At 39.1% G+C, this 22,178-nt stretch overlaps 3 protein-coding genes across 3 annotated transcripts; 1 reads left to right on the top strand and 2 right to left on the bottom strand.

Annotated features, from left to right (window-relative positions):
• The first annotated feature begins 683 nt into the window (after positions 1-683).
• On the top strand, positions 684-3,713 carry LOC121876809. Its single transcript, XM_042382225.1, has 3 exons — positions 684-1,034; positions 1,283-1,665; positions 2,639-3,713. The coding sequence occupies exons 1-3, from the start codon at positions 1,032-1,034 to the stop codon at positions 3,264-3,266; spliced, it is 1,014 nt and encodes a 337-aa protein (XP_042238159.1). The 5' UTR covers positions 684-1,031; the 3' UTR covers positions 3,267-3,713.
• A 4,620-nt stretch (positions 3,714-8,333) lies between these two features.
• LOC121876796 (uncharacterized protein DDB_G0283357-like) lies at positions 8,334-14,189 on the bottom strand. Its single transcript, XM_042382201.1, has 3 exons — positions 14,089-14,189; positions 12,661-13,052; positions 8,334-10,931 (listed from the first exon to the last, which is right to left on the bottom strand). Exons 1-3 carry the CDS (start codon positions 14,095-14,097, stop codon positions 10,124-10,126), a joined length of 1,209 nt encoding a protein of 402 aa, XP_042238135.1. The 5' UTR covers positions 14,098-14,189; the 3' UTR covers positions 8,334-10,123.
• Positions 14,190-17,276: 3,087 nt separating this feature from the next.
• LOC121876795 (myb-like protein P) lies at positions 17,277-21,584 on the bottom strand. Its single transcript, XM_042382200.1, has 3 exons — positions 21,502-21,584; positions 20,072-20,463; positions 17,277-18,344 (listed from the first exon to the last, which is right to left on the bottom strand). Exons 1-3 carry the CDS (start codon positions 21,508-21,510, stop codon positions 17,534-17,536), a joined length of 1,212 nt encoding a protein of 403 aa, XP_042238134.1. The 5' UTR covers positions 21,511-21,584; the 3' UTR covers positions 17,277-17,533.
• Positions 21,585-22,178: the final 594 nt, after the last annotated feature.

The raw sequence follows: 22,178 nt of genomic DNA, 5'->3' as shown, positions 1-22,178 counted from the left end.
GCTGAGTATTGTAGAAGACGGTAGGTAGTCACTGTGCCGTAGGTTTCCAGGATAGGAGATCCTGTGGTCACTTCCCAGAGTGAACTGAACTCTCATCGAACTGGAGCTGATGAAGAAGACTTGTAGGAGGTGACGCAACAACCAAGATATGGAGAAGGGAAACCCCGGAGTGGTAACTAAGACTAGTCATACTCGTGTTTCGTCCCTAGATGGCGTTGCTCGTGGTGCTGGGTAGGTAGATCAGGACAATAGATGGCGTGGTTCGTAGTGTTGGGTAGGTAGATCATGACAATTGGTGGCGTGGTTCGTAACAGTATAAATATTATAAAGGGGCTTACTGAAGCCTAAGGAAGGGAAGATATTCCTTTAACACATAATCAAAATTATTTACAAAATATCTGGCCAGTATGGGGAGGACCATCGTGTCTCCGTCAGGGGGTCTTGGAGTGATGGTCCAGCAGGCGTCACGGAAGCGTTGTGTGTGGGCCGAGAGAGAACTGGAACACAATGCAGAATACAGCAGGTGGCACCAGGTTAATTGTAGTTATCGTAAACAAAATATTCTTTGATTATAATGTTAAAAGAGAAACTAGGCTAAGACCACACCAGCAATAACGACATCCCGTGTCCAGTAATACTGTTGATCTCATATATATATAAATGTTCTTGCAAGCACACACGAAGGCACCAGCTTACTCGCCGCTCACAAGCCCACTGCACCTGAAGCTAATACTCCCTTCGTTGACCGTGCACAAGAGGCATTAAGACAGGAGATATAAACTGACTTTACTACTGTTGCTGAGCTTGCAACAGTGACGTACTGTGTGTTAACACGAGTGTGAAAGGAGAGTATCGGTCCACATCAATCTCTATTGTTTGGTGGAAAAGTGAGGTAACCTTGACGACACCAACACCGAGCTATTAACTATTGATTGAGACAAACGGCCATCTACCAGGACACAACCGGCGGGCACCGTCACCATCGTGTCATCAGTAAGCGTTGAAGGAGCTGTCACACACATCTCCTTATTATGGTAAGTCCTCCAGCTCTCAACTATACTGTACACAGTATAAACGAATGCCTTACAGACATTCAGACACACAGGTTCCATAAACAAGTAAGCAAGTAGGCAGTCGAAATACTTACAATAATATTGACAATTTTTTTTATTAGTAATATACTACAGAAATGAAAGGCAATAAAGTCATAATCATAGTTAATGTTTTTCCATTAAGGAAGAAAATAGATTCATTAGCCTAAGAAAGTGTGTTATTATTGTAGAAGTCGTGGCTGGTGGTGGTGTTGATGGGTGTGGTGGTGGCTGGGGAGGATGGAGGTGAGGGAGGCCTTCAGCCCCTCCTCGGTATGTTTGGGTCATCCTGGCCTCAAGACTCACCCAGAACCTCTCATCCTACCCATACACCCATCAGTGACACCAACAACTACGTTAACACCAGCGAGAACCACGTCACCAGTCTCTGGTACCACGACAACTTCTACAGTTTAACAGACAAAAACGGTACCATCCATAAGTTGTTGAACAAAAGCATCGGCACAGGCATCCTGGACAAGGCGTTGGATTACTTGTTTAACAAGCTGGGTACAAGCTACGGCGGCGGGCAGGATGATGCTCACCTGGGTCACCACCAACTTACTCCCACCTGGTATGTTGTTCTCTTTTAACCTTCCTTATATATCATTACTGGCTGACTCTATTAACTAGTATATATACCAGATTTATAATTTAATGCCAAAATACTCGCCACGTAGCAGCTATTGGCTCCCAATATGTGTGAATAACTTATGAAAACTTGTGAACAGACAGAAATAATATTCATAACAATTTTGCGAGTGTCTGTATGCAATATATTTTCGAAATTATCGAGATATAAATGTTGAGTTGCATACTTTGACGGGGACAACCCGATTAAAAACCCTAGACCAACACTTACGTCAACAGCGGCTGAATACGCGTACCCACAAGAAAGAAGTAAATATCATGGGTACCTTGTGGAGACACTTTCCTGGGTAGGTTATGAAGATGTTCTCACTTTGTGAAGATTTAGTGTATTACGTCGCAACTCGTCATTACAGTATTAAAGTTCTTGTCTTGAAGCTGAGAGAATCAGAGGACGTATTCTAGTATGAAGAAGCAGGTTAGTACACACCCTCCTGGTTGTCAGAAGGCTTCTATATCTTGATTATTTCTGAGCTCGTCGCCACTTGTCTGTGAACCGCCCAGTCATGAGGTGGTCGTTTACTTCGCTCTTCAGAGATGTTTTACCCATAAAATATTATGAAACAACTCGCAAGGTAGTTTGAGATGCCTCAAACTTTTATTTGAGGTAAAATACGTGAATATAGCCTCGGGTGCAGCAAGGCTTAAGTAAAACAACTTCACTAATGTCTCTGTCAATATAACTGAAGCAAATACTTGTAGCGTTGTACAACATTTGTTAAGCAATTTTTCTTTAAATAATTTATTTTTATTTTTCCTCCTTTCTGAGGCGTATATTCTTCAGTAAAACATTTTCTCCGTTTTTCATGCTTTTCGTAAATTTTACTGTATTATGGTGTATTTCTCTTCTTTGACGCAGTTACCCACTTACATAACATCTTCCCTATGTCCTCATTCAGGCATCAGAAAAAGGAAAGCGTTAAAGACGATGGTTACTACGGACACAGCTCCGGGAGGAGTTATCAAGGTGACAACTGGTATGTGAGTACACCCGAGCAGTCTGTGTGTAAGACATCACTGGGTAGTTTCCTGGGTATGTGTCTGGATGTGCACACCGCGCTGACTCTCGCTGCCTTGGCCATCCTCCTCCAGTTCATCGTCTCCTTCACCATCTCGTCAATCTGTCCTGCCTCGACCAGCAGCCATCCCTTGATACTGAACATCAATACCACACACGTCTTTAACTTTACGACCGAGAAAGATGAAGATGAATGTCCGGGGGGACGTAATGATGACTGTGAGATTTGGACTGATACTCGGACAGCCCCTCGACTTTCTTACCATGATCTGTTTCCTAATCTGGAGGACTATACAGATCTATCAGGTAGTGAAGGCTATGTCTCAGTTGACAGTGAAGAGAGAAGGTATGATGAAGAGCGCGATCCCCGGCGCCATGATCTATTGACCACACTGAGAGAATGGTTAGTGCGGCCGTCGTGGCAGACAGTGGCAAAGACCTTCAGGGAATCTAGCTTCCTATCGAATTCAGACCCTTGTAAAATACTTAGAGGGTTTGTGAGTGGGTAAGTGTGATGGTGTGTCGCGCTGGCCCTTGAAGGTTACTGTTGCATGACCTTTTCCTTCCGCGTTTTACCATACAGGAGTTATTATCACCCTCAGGGTGTAGAACTGATATAAGCACCACAAGTTTGAATATACATATATATGGTTTCTATATCGGCAGTTGATGTTAAGGCTTTATAACATATACTGGTATATTTATAGTTGACTATTGGCTCCACTCCTTTATGTAAGTCATATTTATTCTGTATTTATTACTTCACTGCGTAAGTCAACGAAGATATTATATGGATTTCCAGATACTGTTTAGAGTGTGTGTTTATCTGTGTATAGATGTTTATAGTATGGCTTAGGTCCCCAACTTCTGTTGTTAAGTTATCTTTGAATCTGTTAAATGATCTTTTGATATTATTAATTATTTGTTATATTGACAATAAAATTTATTTACGTGGATCTGCATTTTTATATTTCTCAAAGTTATGATAAAAATACTTTGAAGTTTGTTATAAGGATGAAGTATACAGAGGTTAGTGTACTGTATATCTAGGAAGAACTAGAAACAAAGATGTCCATGAAAAGTAACAGGATACCAAGCTGTCCCGTCACACTAGTGTACACGCACTCCACAGATCACAAACAATAAATTCAAACTATAAGTCTCACTGTTCAGCCACTGGGGATTTATCGCCTTTACGCGGTTGTGGGTGTTAGCTTCACCAGCATTCCCCACTGACCCTATACTGAGCTTGACCTTTTGTAAGTTCAATCCCTGAACCTTCTCTCTCTCCCTCATATTCTCCACGAAAGGTCATGGGAGTGGTGAACTTGGTAAGGTCACCCACCTTCTTAGCGGCTCTATCACCTCAACTTCTCCAAAGAGTTAGAGCCGTAGGGGAAAGATTACTTATGCAAATGTTTCCAGTTAAAAAAAATCGATAGAGAAGAGATTAACATAAAAAAATCCTTTAGAGCAATTCACAAAAAGAATAAATTCCTTCCTTAGGGCCTGCCTGGGCCTGCCTGGGCCTGCCTGGGTCTAAATATGTTTCCTACCAGCTATCAACCCTGTGTCAACATAAATGACCATTCAGATAATTTTGTAGGCTGTGTTGTATAGTGTATGTGCAAGTCGGTATGATCCTGATTTTATAGGCCCATAGACGCACCACAAACAACACACATATTAACACTGACTCCAAAATATGCCAATATGACCGCTTTTCCCCTTCACTATGTTACAATTCGATTAGGTTAACTTCATACGAATTTATTTAGCACAGAGAGACCCAGCATAGAAGGGAGTACAGTTCTCTACACAAGACAAGGGCTGCTAACATCTATTGTATGGTCACATTCTTGTGTGTTTCCGGCATATTGTCAGGCAAAGTGACCTTGTGATACACGACTCAGGGTGAAACGAAGCTTTTGGCATTTTCTTTATCTTGGCCTTCAACAAGTGAAGTTATTGAGACAAAGTTGAGGAAAAGATAGAATGGTACAGTGTGATAGTGTCGTGGTGGGTGGCGGACGGCCGGTGTCGTGGCCTCGGGTGGTGTGCGTGGTGACTGTGGTTTGTCAGTTATTGGTCTTGACTGAACGGCCACTCGCAACAAAGACTCACCCTCCTCATCACCACATTTATACGTGTTTAGTGAAGAGGGTGTATGTGTGCATGTGCGTGTTTATGTGTGTATGTGTGCATGTGCGTACGTGTGTGTGTGTGTGTGTGTGTGTGTATGTGTGTGCGTGTGTGTGTGTGTGCGTGTTTGTATGTGTGTGTATTTGTGCGTGTATGTGTGCGTCCTGTCAACATTTATCTCCTACCATTTCCTATTTGCAAAATCTTTCTCTTTTTTATCCCCTCCTCTTCAATGTTCCTTTACTATGCATTTTTCTTTAACGATCTTTTTTCTTCTCATTTTTAGACGGGTTCTATTTTGTCCTGCAAGTTATTCCATTCTATTTCATATTATGTCTTTTATTTCATTTTAATGTTTTATTCCTTGCTTCTCAAGTCCTCGTTCTAACAATATTGAAAATATGTTTTCCATTTCAATTTCAAATTCTATCCGTCTTTATTTTTAGTTTCCCGAAAGATTAATTGATTTTACCCATTTTTTTTTAATCTGTAATTTACAAATTATAAACCGCACTAGACTACACACAAACCTAATATCTCTGAATCAGTAGCGATCTCACCCATTGCTCAGACGATACGTGATGGAGGGGTGAGGGACGGAGGCTGCTGGGTCCTGGGTCCTGGCGACGGTAGTCATACTAATAATAATAATAATAATAATAATAATAAAAATATCGTACCTGACAATAAACTCCATATTATCATCTAGATCTCTAATAGTGATAAAAAAGTTTAATATTTATATGAAATTTATCATTCTTTATAATGGCGGGTTAAATATATAACCAGAAATGCAACTAGGTGAATTTATAAAGGTTAGTCATATGCCTGGCAGTTGCAAAAATATTCGCTCCTAGCAGTCATGGTTGTCAAATGTCTGTCAGTAACTCACCAAAGGTACTAATTTGAACAGAGTTGGTTGACTGTTGCAAATAAAACGTGTGTGTGTGTGTGTGTGTGTGTGGGCGTTGTTTTAAGCGGCGCAGAAGTTAACGTCTCGGTTGGTTTTCGGTTGGTTTTCAGTCGATCAGCAAAAACCCGCTTCTAACCTCTACCTTGCCACTTGGGTCTTCACTCTCTCCTCACTATCACCCCATGTTTATAATGATCTTAAGGTTTAATATTGTACACCGACACACACACACATACTAATTGGTCAGCCCATCTTAGACGTATACAGTAGTATAGTATCTGACATTGAGGGTTGGCTCATCTCATCTCAGAACTGTGTCGTCTCCCTCGCTGATAATTTGTGGGTCAGTCCGCGTCTCCCTGCCCAGTACCGTGGCTCACCATAATCAACACCTTGGCCATGGGTTGTGCTGTATCTTTGCATGATGATTTCCAGCAAACCATTACAAAAAAAGTCTATTTTCACTTGTAGATCTATTTAGTGTTTATTTCTCCATGCTATTATTGGAGCAAGTAGATTTCCCAATTATTTTACATCATCTACGTACTACATTAATACTAGCGTGTGTGCGTGTGGTTCAGCCAATTTAGCGTGGTTACTCCTGCAAATCTCTCTGATCTTCCTTTCAAATTCTTTCCTGCCTTCACCAGTATGTCGTTCATATTTTGGGGTTTAACTTTTTTTTTCTGTATTATCTTCATCTTTCATAAACCTCATTTTTTTATCCAGTTTTTTTTCATTATTTCTATAGTTTTAGCAAGTCGGTCACACACGATGATAGGGAGAGAAAAAATATAATTATAAAGTTTTCAATAAATATATAATAGTTTAATATACAACTAACAAAAAATAAATATACACAATTACTAAAAAAATACAAAACACATTTGATCTATTTTCTGATGTTATTATAATTTACACATTTGCTTCTGATCTGAGAATAAACTATAATAAATCATGATACATCTCATCAGTCCATACAGAAGGCGGACCTCCATATACCAACAATACCCGACTAGTGAGGCATTGTTTGTAAATCAGAATATACCTATGTTACTTGCGTGTAATACAACTATTGTATTCTAGCTCCCCTACGCTCTGTTTACAACATTGACAAACACAACATAATTTTTTACCATTTCCTGTCATCCAATAAACTACTCTCTCTGTGTTGCTGACTTTGTGAATCTCTGATGGTATGCTTGATGTAAACACTCGCTCCATAAAATATCTTCACGATTTTAATGTAAGCAATATGACACAACGGACGTAGGAGTGTCATGACCCGACCGAGACAACAGGGGTCGCAGTGTTCATTTTGAAATTCATTGATCCCTTCTGTAAAGATACTTTTTGGAGAGAGAGAGAGACGTAATGACTAACACGACACTTGCAGAAACGAATTAATAAAAGAAAGGACGGAGAAGAAATAAATAACAATAAAAAATGCTACTGCTGGTATTCAAGAAACATTTCCCCTCACATGAAGATATTCCAGATTATTGACGGAAAATTATGAGTTATTTTCCCAGAATTTTGACGAATAGTTATGTTTTGACTAGTCTGTATATATTTTATATATTTTAATTTACAGACAACTCTACAATTCATAATTCTGAGAAATATGTGTGCGTGTGTGTGTGTGTGTGTGTGTCTGTGTCTGTGTGTGTGTCTGTGTGTGTGTGTGTCTGTGTGTGTGTGTGTGTGTGTGTGTCTGTGTGTCAAATTTTGAATAATATGAAAAAACAATAACATCAAATATGATTGACGGGCCTTAACACAAATGACCTTACTTGACCTTACAACCTTACTCAACCAAGCAACCATACTTAACTTAATAACTTTACCTTTACTTAAAACCTTACTTATCTTGATATTACCTAAAAATTGTTAACCTAACCCAACCTAACCTAAATGCAATGTTTCAGTTGATATACAGTATATAACCACATATTAATACGTCTACCTCTGTGGATTTCTAGTTATTGATTAGTCCAAGTCTAAACAAAGGTGAATACTGGATATTAGCTTATGCTAGTTTTATTGGCTATACCTGGTCGAATCGGACTATAAAAGGGTAGACAAAGGATGTGAGTTTTCGTTGTGTATAATAAAGTACCATGAATTCCTTAACAAAATAATCAGCTTCCTATAAATTACCCTTAACCATACTTAACCTAAACATTAACAGTATATACATATTAATACAACATAAAACAATCGTGAAGCAAGGTGGAGGTGGGAGAGGCAATACAAGATTACAAATACTTAAGTGAGGAGCTGAGATGGCTGACGAGCAAGGCTGAGTATTGGAGAAGACGGTAGGTAGTCACTGTGCCGTAGGTTTAGAGGATAGATGATCCTGTGGTCACTTCCCAGAGTGTAGTGCTCTCTCCTCGAACTCGAGCTGACAAAGAAGACTTGGAGGAAGTGACACAACAACCAGGATATGGAGAAGGGAAACCCCGGAGTGGTAACTAAGACGAGTCATACTCGTGTCTCGTCCCTAGATGGCGTTGCTCGTGGTGCTGGGTAGGTAGATCATGACAATTGGTGGAGGGGTTCGTAACAATATATATATATTGTATGTCTATATTGCTAATATACAGGCTAAATCAATGTAAAAGTATATGATTGTTTACTGAATAAATATCTATCTATATACAGTATCTATCAATATATATATCTGGGTTGAATATGGCTTTTATACATCATATATTCATATATACAATATACGACAGCTGCATCAATATACTAAGTAGTCTCCATGGTTAAGTTACTAACCCTTTAGAATCGTTTACTCTAGAGGCTTGCCCAGAAAGAGGCTTGAGTTCAATTCTGCGGCCAGTCAGGGTTAATGGGGCATCACTTTTGTGTAGTGCTCGTTGGGTTGATCAGTAGCCTCGTCTTTCGCCTTGGCTAAGCTTATCTAGATCGCTTAAGGAACAGGAGTCATGGTCAGTCGTCCATCAACCAGTTCGTTATAACATTAATAATTGTCAGCGAAGTACATGAAGAATTTGATACATATTGTAAGTGTAAAATCGATGGTTAAAATACCACACAATATAAACTTTGTGAATACTTAATTAACCGAATATATTTAATAATATTTGCTTTTGATTATTTTATTACTCAAATATGATAAATGGGAGTCAGATTTAACCTGTGACGAACCGTCTTAGTGCTGGACAAACCTTGGAACTTGTGTAGAAGCAAGACTCACCTAAAGCCCTGGACACTACCTAAAACACTCTTCTTCACCGTAACCAACAGATCACACCCGAACACACCACCAAGATCCCATCCTTGATTCTGGCTTCCATCTTTACTCTCGTCAAACAGCTTAAAACGAGCACAAGTTGAGTCATTAGATGTTGCCAGTAGTGGAAACAGTTCATGGTCAAGGTCCTCGTAGAGATTCTCAGTCATACCCCAAGTAAAATATTCCCTCTCCATGATGATCTGAAGACAACGACGAGTCAGTGTATAAATTGAATCATTATGCCGTTGTTGAAAGTCCTCATTGAACTGGAATTGGTCTTGAGGGTGTTCTTGGTCCTGGCTTTGTGAAGGGCCGATCGTGAAGATGTTTCCATTTTTGGATAGCGAGAATAATATTGTTAAAACGGTTGAGCGAACCCCCGCCGTCGCTAGAGCTCGTGTCACGGAAGAAAGTAACAGAGAAGCAGAGAATGAACTGCAACAGGAGTGCCAATGCTGCGATGGACAGCGCCTTGCTTATGGCCAGGCACAAGCTACTGCTGTGGTAGTTCCTTTACATATCAAAGCAGTTACTGTACAGTCGTCCTTTTATTCATTGGGATACCAGACAGAATCACCGTACTTGCCTTTTCTGAAGTTTCTGTTGTAAAGATCTAGATATTAATTTTATTCTTATTCACCTCTGTACGGAAGATCGCCAAAAGATCGAGTGTTCTTTGGGATATCTATGGTGAGGATTTTTGAACAATCGAAGAGCCAGAGACCACATGACGCTGTTGTGGTAACACTGGCAATTACGCCAAAATGTCATCAGCTAACTACGGATTTTCCATAGTAAGTTCGAGGGAATGCCTCACCCTCGGCCAGGAGTGGTAGGTCCCGGACCAGCGATATTTACCTGCTAAATAAGGCTAAGTACAAAACCTCACACTAGTCCAAGAGCTTGAAAACAGCTCATAAGACCTTATATCTCTCCATCTCAGCCACTGACTCCCTTTGTGAACAAATATTCTCAAAATAACGCTTAAAATCAGGACTAAACTTACACCAAAGTCCAGATTCCAGTTTTCTGTGCCCCCATCAGACTTAACCACTGACAAATGATCTAAGTCCTGGACAATAATTTGAATTCAATAAAAGGCGAGACTCCCTAAAGTTCCGGAACATTGTCTGCCACGTCGGCCACATTAACCATTCTGTCAGCGGAGTCAGTAGGTCAAAGCCTCTGCGACTCTGACCTTCTTGCTGGTCTTTATCTTTACTCTGAGATGACAGACTAAGACGATCACGTGATGGCCCTGTAGGTTTCTTCTTTATTGGAAACAGATCATGGTCGAGGTCATCATACAGATCCTCATAGTCAAATATTTCCCCTCCGTCTTCGAGCTGATCTGAACGACGGCGTCGTGAATTCCGACCGTCTAGGGCTCTAGGAGCAGATTGAGATTGATACTGATACTGAGATTGATCTTGTTCCTGATACTGATCCTGAGATTGATCCTGATATTGATCCTGATACTGGTCCTGATCTTGACTCTGGTATTGTTCCTGGTCTTGTTCCTGGTCTTGATATTGATCCTGAGCCTGAACCTGTGTTTGACTTCCTTCCAAGATGTTGATATTGATATAGTTTGTGTTAGTAAATTCTGACTCGGTGTCGTCGTCGTCGGTGCAGAGGGACGAGACGGAGTAGGACAAGGCCAACTGGAGGAGGATGGCCACGGCGGCGACGGCGAAAGAGTTTTGGATATTGAGACACTTTCCAAGGACGATACCCAGTGAGTTCCTACACACACGATTATTTCTCATACTTAAATACGAGTTACCATCTTGATAACTCCCGTAGCTGCGTCCGTAGTAACCATCGTCTTCCACTTCTTCACTCTTCTGATGCCTGTGTGAGGAAAAGAAGAAATGCTTCAAAACTTGCTCTATTGTATTGACGGAACATCAGTGTAAATGTATTACACGATTGAATAATAAAGCTTCAGGTGCTGACAGAAAGCTTACATAACATCCACCAGGACCCACACCATAATTGTACATTAATAATACAGTAAAGGCTTGAGGTAATGTTCTTCATCAGGAATGGAACAGAGACCTGACCTTTTTTACGGGGAATAAACCACCTTTTGAGTTTCACTACAATGCTCAACATGGGCATGATGCTCCATAAATGCCCCTTTTCTTTGACGGCCTTGCAGAGGAAATAGTTAAAGTTAGACACACCTACGGGACAAAATGAAACTGACTGTTTGGTGGAAAAAACTGTAGTGAATATAGTCAAAGAAAAAATTAAAGTAATTACATTGTGGCTAAAACGAGGCTCAGTAGAATCAAAGTTACAATAATTATGAGACTTCTAAAATTATTGACGATTTTATAAAAACAAAACAAACTAAGAATGAAATCTGTTTTAGACTAGTGGGAGAACTCAGGGAAGACTTCATGAACGACAAATAAAAAAAATCCTATATATTATATATGAAAAAGTTACAGAAGATGATCAAAGGAATTTAATGAAACAAGAAAAGATAAATCTGGAATATTACTGCTTGAACACATTTGAATAAACATTAAAAGTAAAGGATATTTGTCAGTGTTACTAAATGTAAACTGTACTCCTAATATAGAAATACAAGGAAATATAATATTATATGAAGACAGTGAGAATACTTTAGAATAAATTACAGTATCCTTAAAGAATATGAAAATGATAAGAGCCTCTGGACACGATGGTGTCTTATCTGTGTATGGTGAGCACTGGACGTCGTGACCTCAGCCAGGGACTTACTCTCACCTCCCAGATGAATTTAGAAACCAAGATAATCATATCCAGAAAACAGATGAGCTTGTCACAAGCTCTAAAGCAGATACACACAGAACCCAAATAAGACCAAACTCATAAACAGAGACAAACTGACCACCTGAGTTATGTATCCTCCAGTCAGAACTTTCAACTCTTAATACCCTTCCTTAGATAACATAATACTTTTTATTGCCAGCTCCAATTCACGACAGATTAATATTTCTGGAGGTGGAAGGATTAACAAAGTGAATAGAAACAAATCTGGGAATTTTAGAGGAATCTAACTTTTGCTCCACAATAGTAATGTAAACTATAGACTATTGGATAGAAGGTTAAGAACAATTGGTGGAAGTTAAGATCATTTACAGACAAGTCGAGGGAAAGGTACGTAGACCTACACCTGAGTTTATTTAGATCTAGGGAAATAATGTACCAGAGAGACAAGACAAATATAATGGAACTCTAGAAGACCGATAACACTAATAACTCTTATACACGTTATAAAAACCTTCTATAAAACAGTTATATAGGAACAAGATAATGGAAGCTGGTGTAGAGTAAATATAAACTTCGTGGCTCAGTTGATAAACTTTAAGTATTTCTAAACTTTTGCTTCGTGGTAAAGACGACAGAAATAACCTTTAGTTACTCTCATACTTTAGGAAGTTTTCTGCTGAAAATAAAATGTGATTTGATGAGATAAGAGGAAATGAAGAGCACAGTTGTGGGCGTTGGGTCACTCTTCCACACATACCAAGAACGACAAGACAAGCTTCACCGTTGTAGATATGATATAAAATATAGAAGGTCATACCAGGTGGGAGTAAGTTGGTGGTGACCCAGGTGAGCATCATCCTGCCCGCCGCCGTAGCTTGTACCCAGCTTGTTAAACAAGTAATCCAACGCCTTGTCCAGGATGCCTGTGCCGATGCTTTTGTTCAACAACTTATGGATGGTACCGTTTTTGTCTGTTAAACTGTAGAAGTTGTCGTGGTACCAGAGACTGGTGACGTGGTTGTCGCTGTTGTTAACGTAGTTGTAGGTGTTGTTGGGCAAGTTTTCATTGATCATATAGGGAAGATGAAAGGATTTGGATGAGTCTTGATGCCAGGATGATCCAACCATATTGAAGGAGGAATGTTGACGTCCCTCACCTTCATCCGCCACCAACACCACCACAGCCACTACCACCACCAGCCACGATATCTGCAATGTTGACACACACTTTGTTAACTGAATGTTACGAAACATTTTCTTTATGGCTGAATACTGACTAAAGTTGACTTATATTCACTGAATCACGGATGAAATACATGAAAACCCTAATGGCCTGTTAAATAAAATCAGCACTAAACTGTACCTGTTATGTCTGTTAATTCCCACTATAACCTTCAATATATCTCCAGTTAATACAATAGTAATTATATATAAAGAGCTTTATGCTATGATTATAGCCATACGAGTTGAGGTGTGTGTGTAAAAGACGTTCATCGCCCCAACACCCTGAATTTCTATTATGTATTGCTTTATTTCACGGTTGTGAGATAGTATGTCGCACATTTTTAGGCTAAATATACTCCTATCATGTTCCAGTAATATCACTGCACACTTTACCTTTTATATAAATCTTTGTAACTTCTTATAGTGACTTTTGTTTACTTAAATGATTACTAATATATGCATATCATTTTTATTTCCCGAGAAAATGCAATAATAAATAAATTATTATCTTCTCTATTGTTCCTAAACATGACAATGATATCCTGACTCAGTCCGTTCACTTGAACTAAACAGTAAGATCCTAAAGCAACAATTTAATAATAATAGACACAAGTAAATGATTATGGCATAAGTTTTTGTTGTGTGTAATCTAAAAATAAATAAAAGTCAGCTTAATAAATTAGACGCCAACTAAATTCATCTAAGATGTCGTAACGGTAACAACATCCAAATAAATAATTATGACGTAATATCACCGAATTAATTAATTTCACGATGTTGGTGTAAGGGAATATATTCTTAAGTGGAGGAGGACTTGCCGTGATGGCTTACAACGTCAACACGGTGGTGACGCTGCCTATTGGTTGTATCCTGGTAGGTGGTAAATCTTCTGAGTCAACAGTTAAATGGTTAAGTGTTGGTGTCGTCACGGTCACCTACAGTAGTTTCACACCAAACACTCTACACTGGTATGGACCGACACCCTCCCTCACACACGTATCAACACACAACTTTCACAAACCTTTAGCATTTTCAGTAAGGTCTGTCTCACACTGTCGATGGGAAGCTACAGAGTACTCCCACACACTGAACGTCTATGGTAAGCTCCGCTGCCACTGTTGCCAACTCTATTCGTTCCTGATGTTTAGCGACTTTGACGACGGTACTCCCTGAGTCACGTTAGTTCTTTCCGTTACATATGGCTCTCTAGTATAAACCGGTCTGTACTGAACACCATCCAGGAGTTATTTACGGCGTTTAACTTCTACTGTTTGAAACATGTTTGAGAAGTATGCTAATGCTCCCGGCTACCACACACTAGTCTCTGCGATGGAATATTAAAAAATAAAGCAATAGGATGTAGGACTTCAGTTTTCCTGAAGGACTGATAAATTGAAAATTGTGTTTGTGATATAGAGAATTAGTTTGTTACCGATGGAATGGATTATTAATAGTCGAGTCAACGGGCGTGTACAGAGATCTCAAGGAAGCAATCCTTCACGGATGATCCCTGAACACTGAGTTGGAAGGGAGCACTCTCTCTCTCTCTCTCTCTCTCTCTCTCTCTCTCTCCCTCTCTCTCTCTCTCTCTCTCTCTCTCTCTAGTGAGAGTGGTGGCTGTAGTCTGAGATAACATTAATATAGTCTACATCTCTCCTAACTGTTAAACCACGAGTAAACTTCTTTGTCAATAACATTTACAGAAATATGATTGACTTGCTCACTCACTAAGGAAGTGACCAGGTATAATGAATATTACCTTCTTAAACCAAATAACAACATATTTAGCAACACATCCACATGATAGATTTATTCGGTGTTTCTTCTCATTACTTCTAGTTGTCACTCTCACAAGGCGGACAGACGGATGGATGGGTAGTGTTCCAACACTCACCTCTGAGGCGTCGCGTCGCGTTGGAGGAAAAAAGAGAACCTCTGACATCATTAACAAACTTGATCTTTGCAGTCTTGTTATCCTTAACTTTAGGCTGTTCCCTAAGCGAATATAATCCAGACCCGAAGTCCTGACAGATTCACCAAATAAGTCCAAATTGTGTCAAATTTTCTGATCAAATATTTAACTGTGAATATGGAGCTACAAATACCACTCCTGCTCCACACTAAAAGGTTCTTAATCAGTGGTTCAGTGTTGGGCCAATATTTGATCAAATTGTCTTCTAGGCAGCGAAAAATAAGTTAACACTCTTGTTGCGTGGCAACTCTTAGGATAACTGTGTAAGTAAATCATTACAAGTATACTATCCAAGAATCCCTGATCCTTATAACGTCTCAGTCAACATACTCGACCACTTTACTACAGATCAAAACTAAAGACTTTGGTAACTGCAACATTTTTTGAAGACGAGTTTATGAATGAGGTGCAGCGATACTGTCTTGAGTTTAACATCACCTCCAATACTTTATTCCTACAGTGGTCACAGGTCACCTGGGAACTATGTGAACCTCACTTTATATTTGTGTAGATTTGTGCAAGACTAAAGGAGTAGAGAATAGAACTGAGAATCTAGATTGTTTTATTAAATAGATTTTCCTATGAACATCACCTTTTCTATCAGTATATTTCAAAACTATAAAACTTTTGAAAAAAAAAATGTAAATGATAATAATATTTAAACACAACACTTTGATCAGTTTATTAACATGAGCCTGACTATCACCAAGGCTTTACACATGAGTGTTCTAAAGACCTGATCTTTGTAATGGAGTTTTTTGCTGTTTGTTTTCAACCACAATAAATCGAGGTTCAACTGTTTTAGTCATAGTCAATGATGGTCACCGAAACCAAGCTTTAGTAGTACAGTTAAGTACTCGTCTTTATACACAGTGGCCCAGAAGTCTGAACACGTCTTGTAACTATATTTTTATTGTTATAGATATACAAAGTAATCATGGAAGCAATAACTCGCTACCAACGTATAAACCTTGAGTAATAGGACAGTAGCAGCACCTTGTACCGTACAGTAGTTGTCCCCGGGGATGGGTGGCCGCGGTCATTGTCGCGTTCCTCTTAACTCACCAGCTACTGTCTTGATGCATGAATGTTCTTACATAATTCAAACAATATTGGAATAGTTTTTTCTTATAATTACGTTAGTTTGCTGCACCATTTGATATCGGCCACACTACGGACTTATTGGTCACAATCTCTGGTCACATGATATTTTTGGTCACATTAAGAAGCGACATTCGCCACACTGATGCACATTACCTGAGGCACTCGGTTGAGAACCACTGTCTTGCACATCGACCTTTTCCCAGTCTATCGCTGGGAGCTCAGCACTGCCCCGTGTACCTTAAGGGGGAAGCCTTAATCTCCTCTCACTGTGACGTGACATAACAAAGCCGTAGTCTGCTTGAGCCTTAGCAATGATTTGCCATCTTATTTGGGATATGCCTTAAATATTCAGGAAATAACACGATCAGGCATAAAGTACAGCCGTTGTGCAACTGGAATGTTATTATGTTCAACTGGGCCTAAACACGCCGCCAGAATTATTTTGGTTAATTAAAGAATTATTTTAATTCTATTGATGGTACAGTCAATACTTTATTTTCTAGGGAGGGGTTGACTTCTTGTTTGGATAACTAAGCTTGTAGATTCCTGATTGGCTGATTATATTGATGTTATTGTCTATGCGTGATTTTATTGGCTAAAATAGTGGAAAGATATTGCACGTACTGAAGGTCTTAGCCCCAGTTTTGTATTGGCATGGCTCAAGGTGGAAGGACTATTGTTACCCCATATAATGTTCTTCATATAATGGAGACCTCACTTGGATTATGCGCTTCAGTTTTGATCACCGTATGACAGGATGGATACAGAATCCCGAGAAAGCATACAGAGGAGGATGACAAGACTAATCCCGGGTGTGAGGAACCTTGAGTATAGAGACAGATTAAAGCATCTGAATTTGCACTCCCTCGAGAGAGGTAGAGGGCATGATGGGCGATATTATTGAGGTGTATAAATGGAAGGCAGGGTTAAACAAAGAGTATTTAACAAAAGTATTTATATCTAACCAGGAGCGAACTCGTAACAATGACTTTAAATTAGATAAATTTAGATTTAGGCGAGAAATTTGTAAACACAAGTTAAACAGCAATATAATGATTTGGTGACGTTTTGGTAATATAGTTTTTCATCATTAGATCTAAAACACATGAAGTAATAAAGTCTCAATATGATAAATAACATTAATACAATATTGCGTGAATAACTCCAAGCTCCTTATGCTAACAGTATACATTAAAATATTATCTCTAAGAAATGATTATTTAAACATTTAGATCAAAATGATAAGAAGCTCAGGACCCAATACATAAGATAACTATGCAAAGAAAAGCAAATACGTTATATACCAGCAAGTACAACACAGTGCGTGAAGACGACACACCTTCATCAGCCTCTGTATTCTGACAATGACGGTAATAACACACAATAAGACTTAACCACTGACAAATGATCTAAGTCCTGAACAATAATTTGAATTCAATAAAAGGCGAGACTCCCTAAAGTTCCGGAACATTGTCTGCCACGTCGGCCACATTAACCATTCTGTCAGCGGAGTCAGTAGGTCAAATCCTCTGTGACTCTGACCTTCTTGCTGGTCTTTATCTTTACTCTGAGATGACAGACTAAGACGATCACGTGATGGCCCTGTAGGTTTCTTCTTTATTGGAAACAGATCATGGTCGAGGTCATCATACAGATCCTCATAGTCAAATATTTCCCCTCCGTCTTCGAGCTGATCTGAACGACGGCGTCGTGAATTCCGACCGTCTAGGGCTCTAGGAGCAGATTGATATTGATACTGAGATTGATATTGCTCCTGATCCTGAGATTGTTCTTGATACTGCTCTTGACTCTGTTCTTGACTCTGCTCTTGGTACTGATATTGACTCTGGTCTTGGTACTGATATTGATCCTGTTCCTGTTCCTGATCCTGATTCTGAGTTTGACTTCCTTCCGATATAGTAATATTGATATAGTTTTTGTTTCTAACAGCTGGTATGTCGTTGTCGCCGTCGTCGGAGCAAAGGGAGGAGACTGTGTAGGACATGGCCAACTGAAGGAGGATGGCCAAGGCGGCGATAGCGAAGGTGGTTTGAATATTGAGACAATTTCCAAGGACGATACCCAGGGAGTTCTTACACACACGAGTATTTCTCATACTTAAATACGAGTTACCATCTTGATAACTCCTGTAGCTGCGTCCGTAGTAACCATCGTCTTCCACTTCTTCACTCTTCTGATGCCTGTGTGAGGAAAAGAAGAAATGCTTCAAAACTTGCTCTATTGTATTGACGAAACATCAGTGTAAATGTATTACACGATTGAATAATAGAGCTTCAGGTACTGACAGAAAGCTTACATAACATCCACCAGGACCCTTACCATAATTGTACATTAATAATACAGTTAAGGCTTGAGGTAATGTTCTTCATCAGGTATGGAACAGAGACCTGATCTTTTTTACGGGGAATAAACCACCTTTTGAGTTTCACTACAATGCTCAACATGGGCATGATGCTCCATAAATGCCCCTTTTCTTTAACGGCCTTGCAGAGGAAATAGTTAAAGTTAGACACACCTACGGGACAAAATGAAACTGACTGTTTGGTGGAAAAAACTGTAGTGAATATAGTCAAAGAAAAAAATTAAAGTAATTACATTGTGGCTAAAACGAGGCTCAGTAGAATCAAAGTTACAATAATTATGAGACTTCTAAAATTATTGTCGATTTTATAAAAACCAAACAAACTAAGAATGAAATCTGTTTTAGACTAGTGGGAGAACTCAGGGAAGACTTCATGAGCGACAAATAAAAAAATCCTATACATTATATGAAAAAGTTACAGAAGATGATCAAAGGAATTTAATGAAACAAGAAAAGATAAATCTGGAATATTACTGCTTGAACACATTTGAATAAACATTAAAAGTAAAGGATATTTGTCAGTGTTACTAAATGTAAACTGTACTCCTGATATAGAAATACAAGGAAATATAATATTATATGAAGACAGTGAGAATACTTTAGAATAAATTACAGCATCCTTAAAAAATATGAAAATGATAAGAGCCTCTGGACACGATGGTGTCTTATCTGTGTATGGTGAGCACTGGACGTCGTGACCTCAGCCAGGGACTTACTCTCACCTCCCAGATGAATTTAGAAACCAAGATAATCATATCCAGAAAACAGATGAGCTTGTCACAAGCTCTAAAACAGATACACACAGAACCCAAATAAGACCAAACTCATAAACAGAGACAAACTGACCACCAGAGTTATGTATCCTCCAGTCAGAACTTTCAACTCTTAATACCCTTCCTTAGATAACATAATACTTTTTATTGCCAACTCCAATTCACGACAGATTAATATTTCTGGAGGTGGAAGGATTAACAAAGTGAATAGAAACAAATTTGGGAATTTTAGAGGAATCTAACTTTTGCTCCACAATAGTAATGTAAACTATAGACTATTGGATGGAAGGTTAAGAACAATTGGTGGAAGTTAAGATCATTTACAGACAAGTCGAGGGAAAGGTACGTAGACCTACACCTGAGTTTATTTAGATCTAGGGAAATAATGTACCAGAGAGGCAAGACAAATATAATGGAACTCTAGAAGACCGATAACACTAATAACTCTTATACACGTTATAAAAACCTTCTATAAAACAGTTATATAGGAACAAGATAATGGAAGCTGGTGTAGAGTAAATATAAACTTCGTGGCTCAGTTGATAAACTTTGAGTATTTCTAAACTTTTGCTTCGTGGTAAAGACGACAGAAATAACCTTTAGATACTCTCATACTTTAGGAAGTTTTCTGCTGAAAATAAAATGTGATATGATGAGATAAGAGGAAATGAAGAGCACAGTTGAGGGCGTTGGGTCACTCTTCCACACATACCAAGAACGACAAGACAAGCTTCACCGTTGTAGATATGATATAAAATATAGAAGGTCATACCAGGTGGGAGTAAGTCGGTGGTGGCCCAGGTGGGCATCATCCTGCCCGCCGCCGTAGCTTGTACCCAGCTTGTTAAACAAGTAATCCAACGCCTTGTCCAGGATGCCTGTGCCGATGCTTTTGTTCAACAACTTATGGATAGTACCGTTTTTGTCTGTTAAACTGTAGAAGTTGTCGTGGTACCAGAGACTGGTGACGTGGTTGTCGCTGTTGTTAACGTAGTTGTTGGTGTTGTTGGGCAAGTTTTCACTGGTCATATTGGGAAGATGAAAGGATTTGGACGAGTCTTGATGCCAGGATGATCCAACCATATTGAAGGAGGAATGTTGACGTCCGTCACCTGCATCCGCCACCAACACCACCACAGCCACTACCACCACCAGCCACGATATCTGCAATGTTGACACACACTTTGTTAACTGAATGTTACGAAACATTTTCTTTATGGCTGAATACTGACAAAAGTTGACTTATATTCACTGAATCACGGATGAAATACATGAAAACCCTAATGGCCTGTTAAATAAAATCAGCACTAAACTGTACCTGTTATGTCTGTTAATTCCCACTATAACCTTCAATATATCTCCAGTTAATACAATAGTAATTATATATAAAGAGCTTTATGCTATGATTATAGCCATAGGAGTTGAGGTGTGTGTGTAAAAGACGTTCATCGCCCCAACACCCTGAATTTCTATTATGTATTGCTTTATTTCACGGTTGTGAGATAGTATGTCGCACATTTTTAGGCTAAATATACTCCTATCATGTTCCAGTAATATCACTGCACACTTTATCTTTTATATAAATGTTTGTAACTTCTTATAATGACTTTTGTTTGCTTAGATGATTACTAATATATGCATATCATTTTTATTTCCCGAGAAAATGTAATAATAAATATATTATTATCTTCTCTATTGTTCCTAAACATGACAATGATATCCTGACTCAGTCCGTTCACTTGAACTAAACAGTAAGATCCTAAAGCAACAATTTAATAATAATAGACACAAGTAAATGATTATGGCATAAGTTTTTGTTGTTGTGTGTAATTAAAAAATAAAATTAAAAGTCAGCTTAATAAATTAGACGCCAACTAAATTCATCTAAGATGTAACGGTAACAACATCCAAATAAATAATTATGAGGTAATATCACCGAATTAATTAATTTCACGATGTTGGTGTAAGGGAATATATTCTTAAGTGGAGGAGGACTTGCCGTGATGGCTTACAACGTCAACACGGTGGTGACGCTGCCTATTGGTTGTATCCTGGTAGGTGGTAAATCTTCTGAGTCAACAGTTAAATGGTTAAGTGTTGGTGTCGTCACGGTCACCTACAGTAGTTTCACACCAAACACTCTACACTGGTATGGACCGACACCCTCCCTCACACACGTATCAACACACAACTTTCACGAACCTTTAGCATTTTCAGTAAGGTCTGTCTCACACTGTCGATGGGAAGCTACAGAGTACTCCCACACACTGAACGTCTATGGTAAGCTCCGCTGCCACTGTTGCCAACTTTATTCGTTCCTGATGTTTAGCGACTGTGACGACGGTACTCCCTGAGTCACGTTAGTTCTTTCCGTTACATATCGCTCACAAGTATGAGCGGTCTGTACTGAACACCATCCAGGAGTTATTTACGGCGTTTAACTTCTACTGTTTCAAATATGTTTGAGAAGTATGCTAATGCTCCCGGCTACCACACACTAGTCTCTGCGATGGAATATTAAAAAATAAAACAATAGGATGTTGGACTTCAGTTTTCCTGAAGGACTGATACATTGAAAATTGTGTTTGTGGTATAGAGAATTAGTTTGTTACCGATGGAATGGCGTATTAATAGTCGAGTCAACGGGCGTGTCCAGAGATCTCAAGGAAGCAATCCTTCACGGATGATCCCTGAACACTGTATTGGAAGGGAGCACTCTCTCTCTCTCTCTCTCTCTCTCTCTCTCTCTCTCTCTCTCTCTCTAGTGAGAGTCGTGGCTGTATTCTGAGATAACATTAATATAGTCTACATCTCTCCTAACTGTTAAACCACGAGTAAACTTCTTTGTCAATAACATTTACAGAAATATGATTGACTTG

Source organism: Homarus americanus, unplaced genomic scaffold (assembly GCF_018991925.1).
Source record: "Homarus americanus isolate GMGI-L3 unplaced genomic scaffold, GMGI_Hamer_2.0 scaffold50281, whole genome shotgun sequence".
Lineage (NCBI taxonomy): Eukaryota > Metazoa > Arthropoda > Malacostraca > Decapoda > Nephropidae > Homarus > Homarus americanus.
This window is presented reverse-complemented; position numbering and strand designations above follow the sequence as displayed.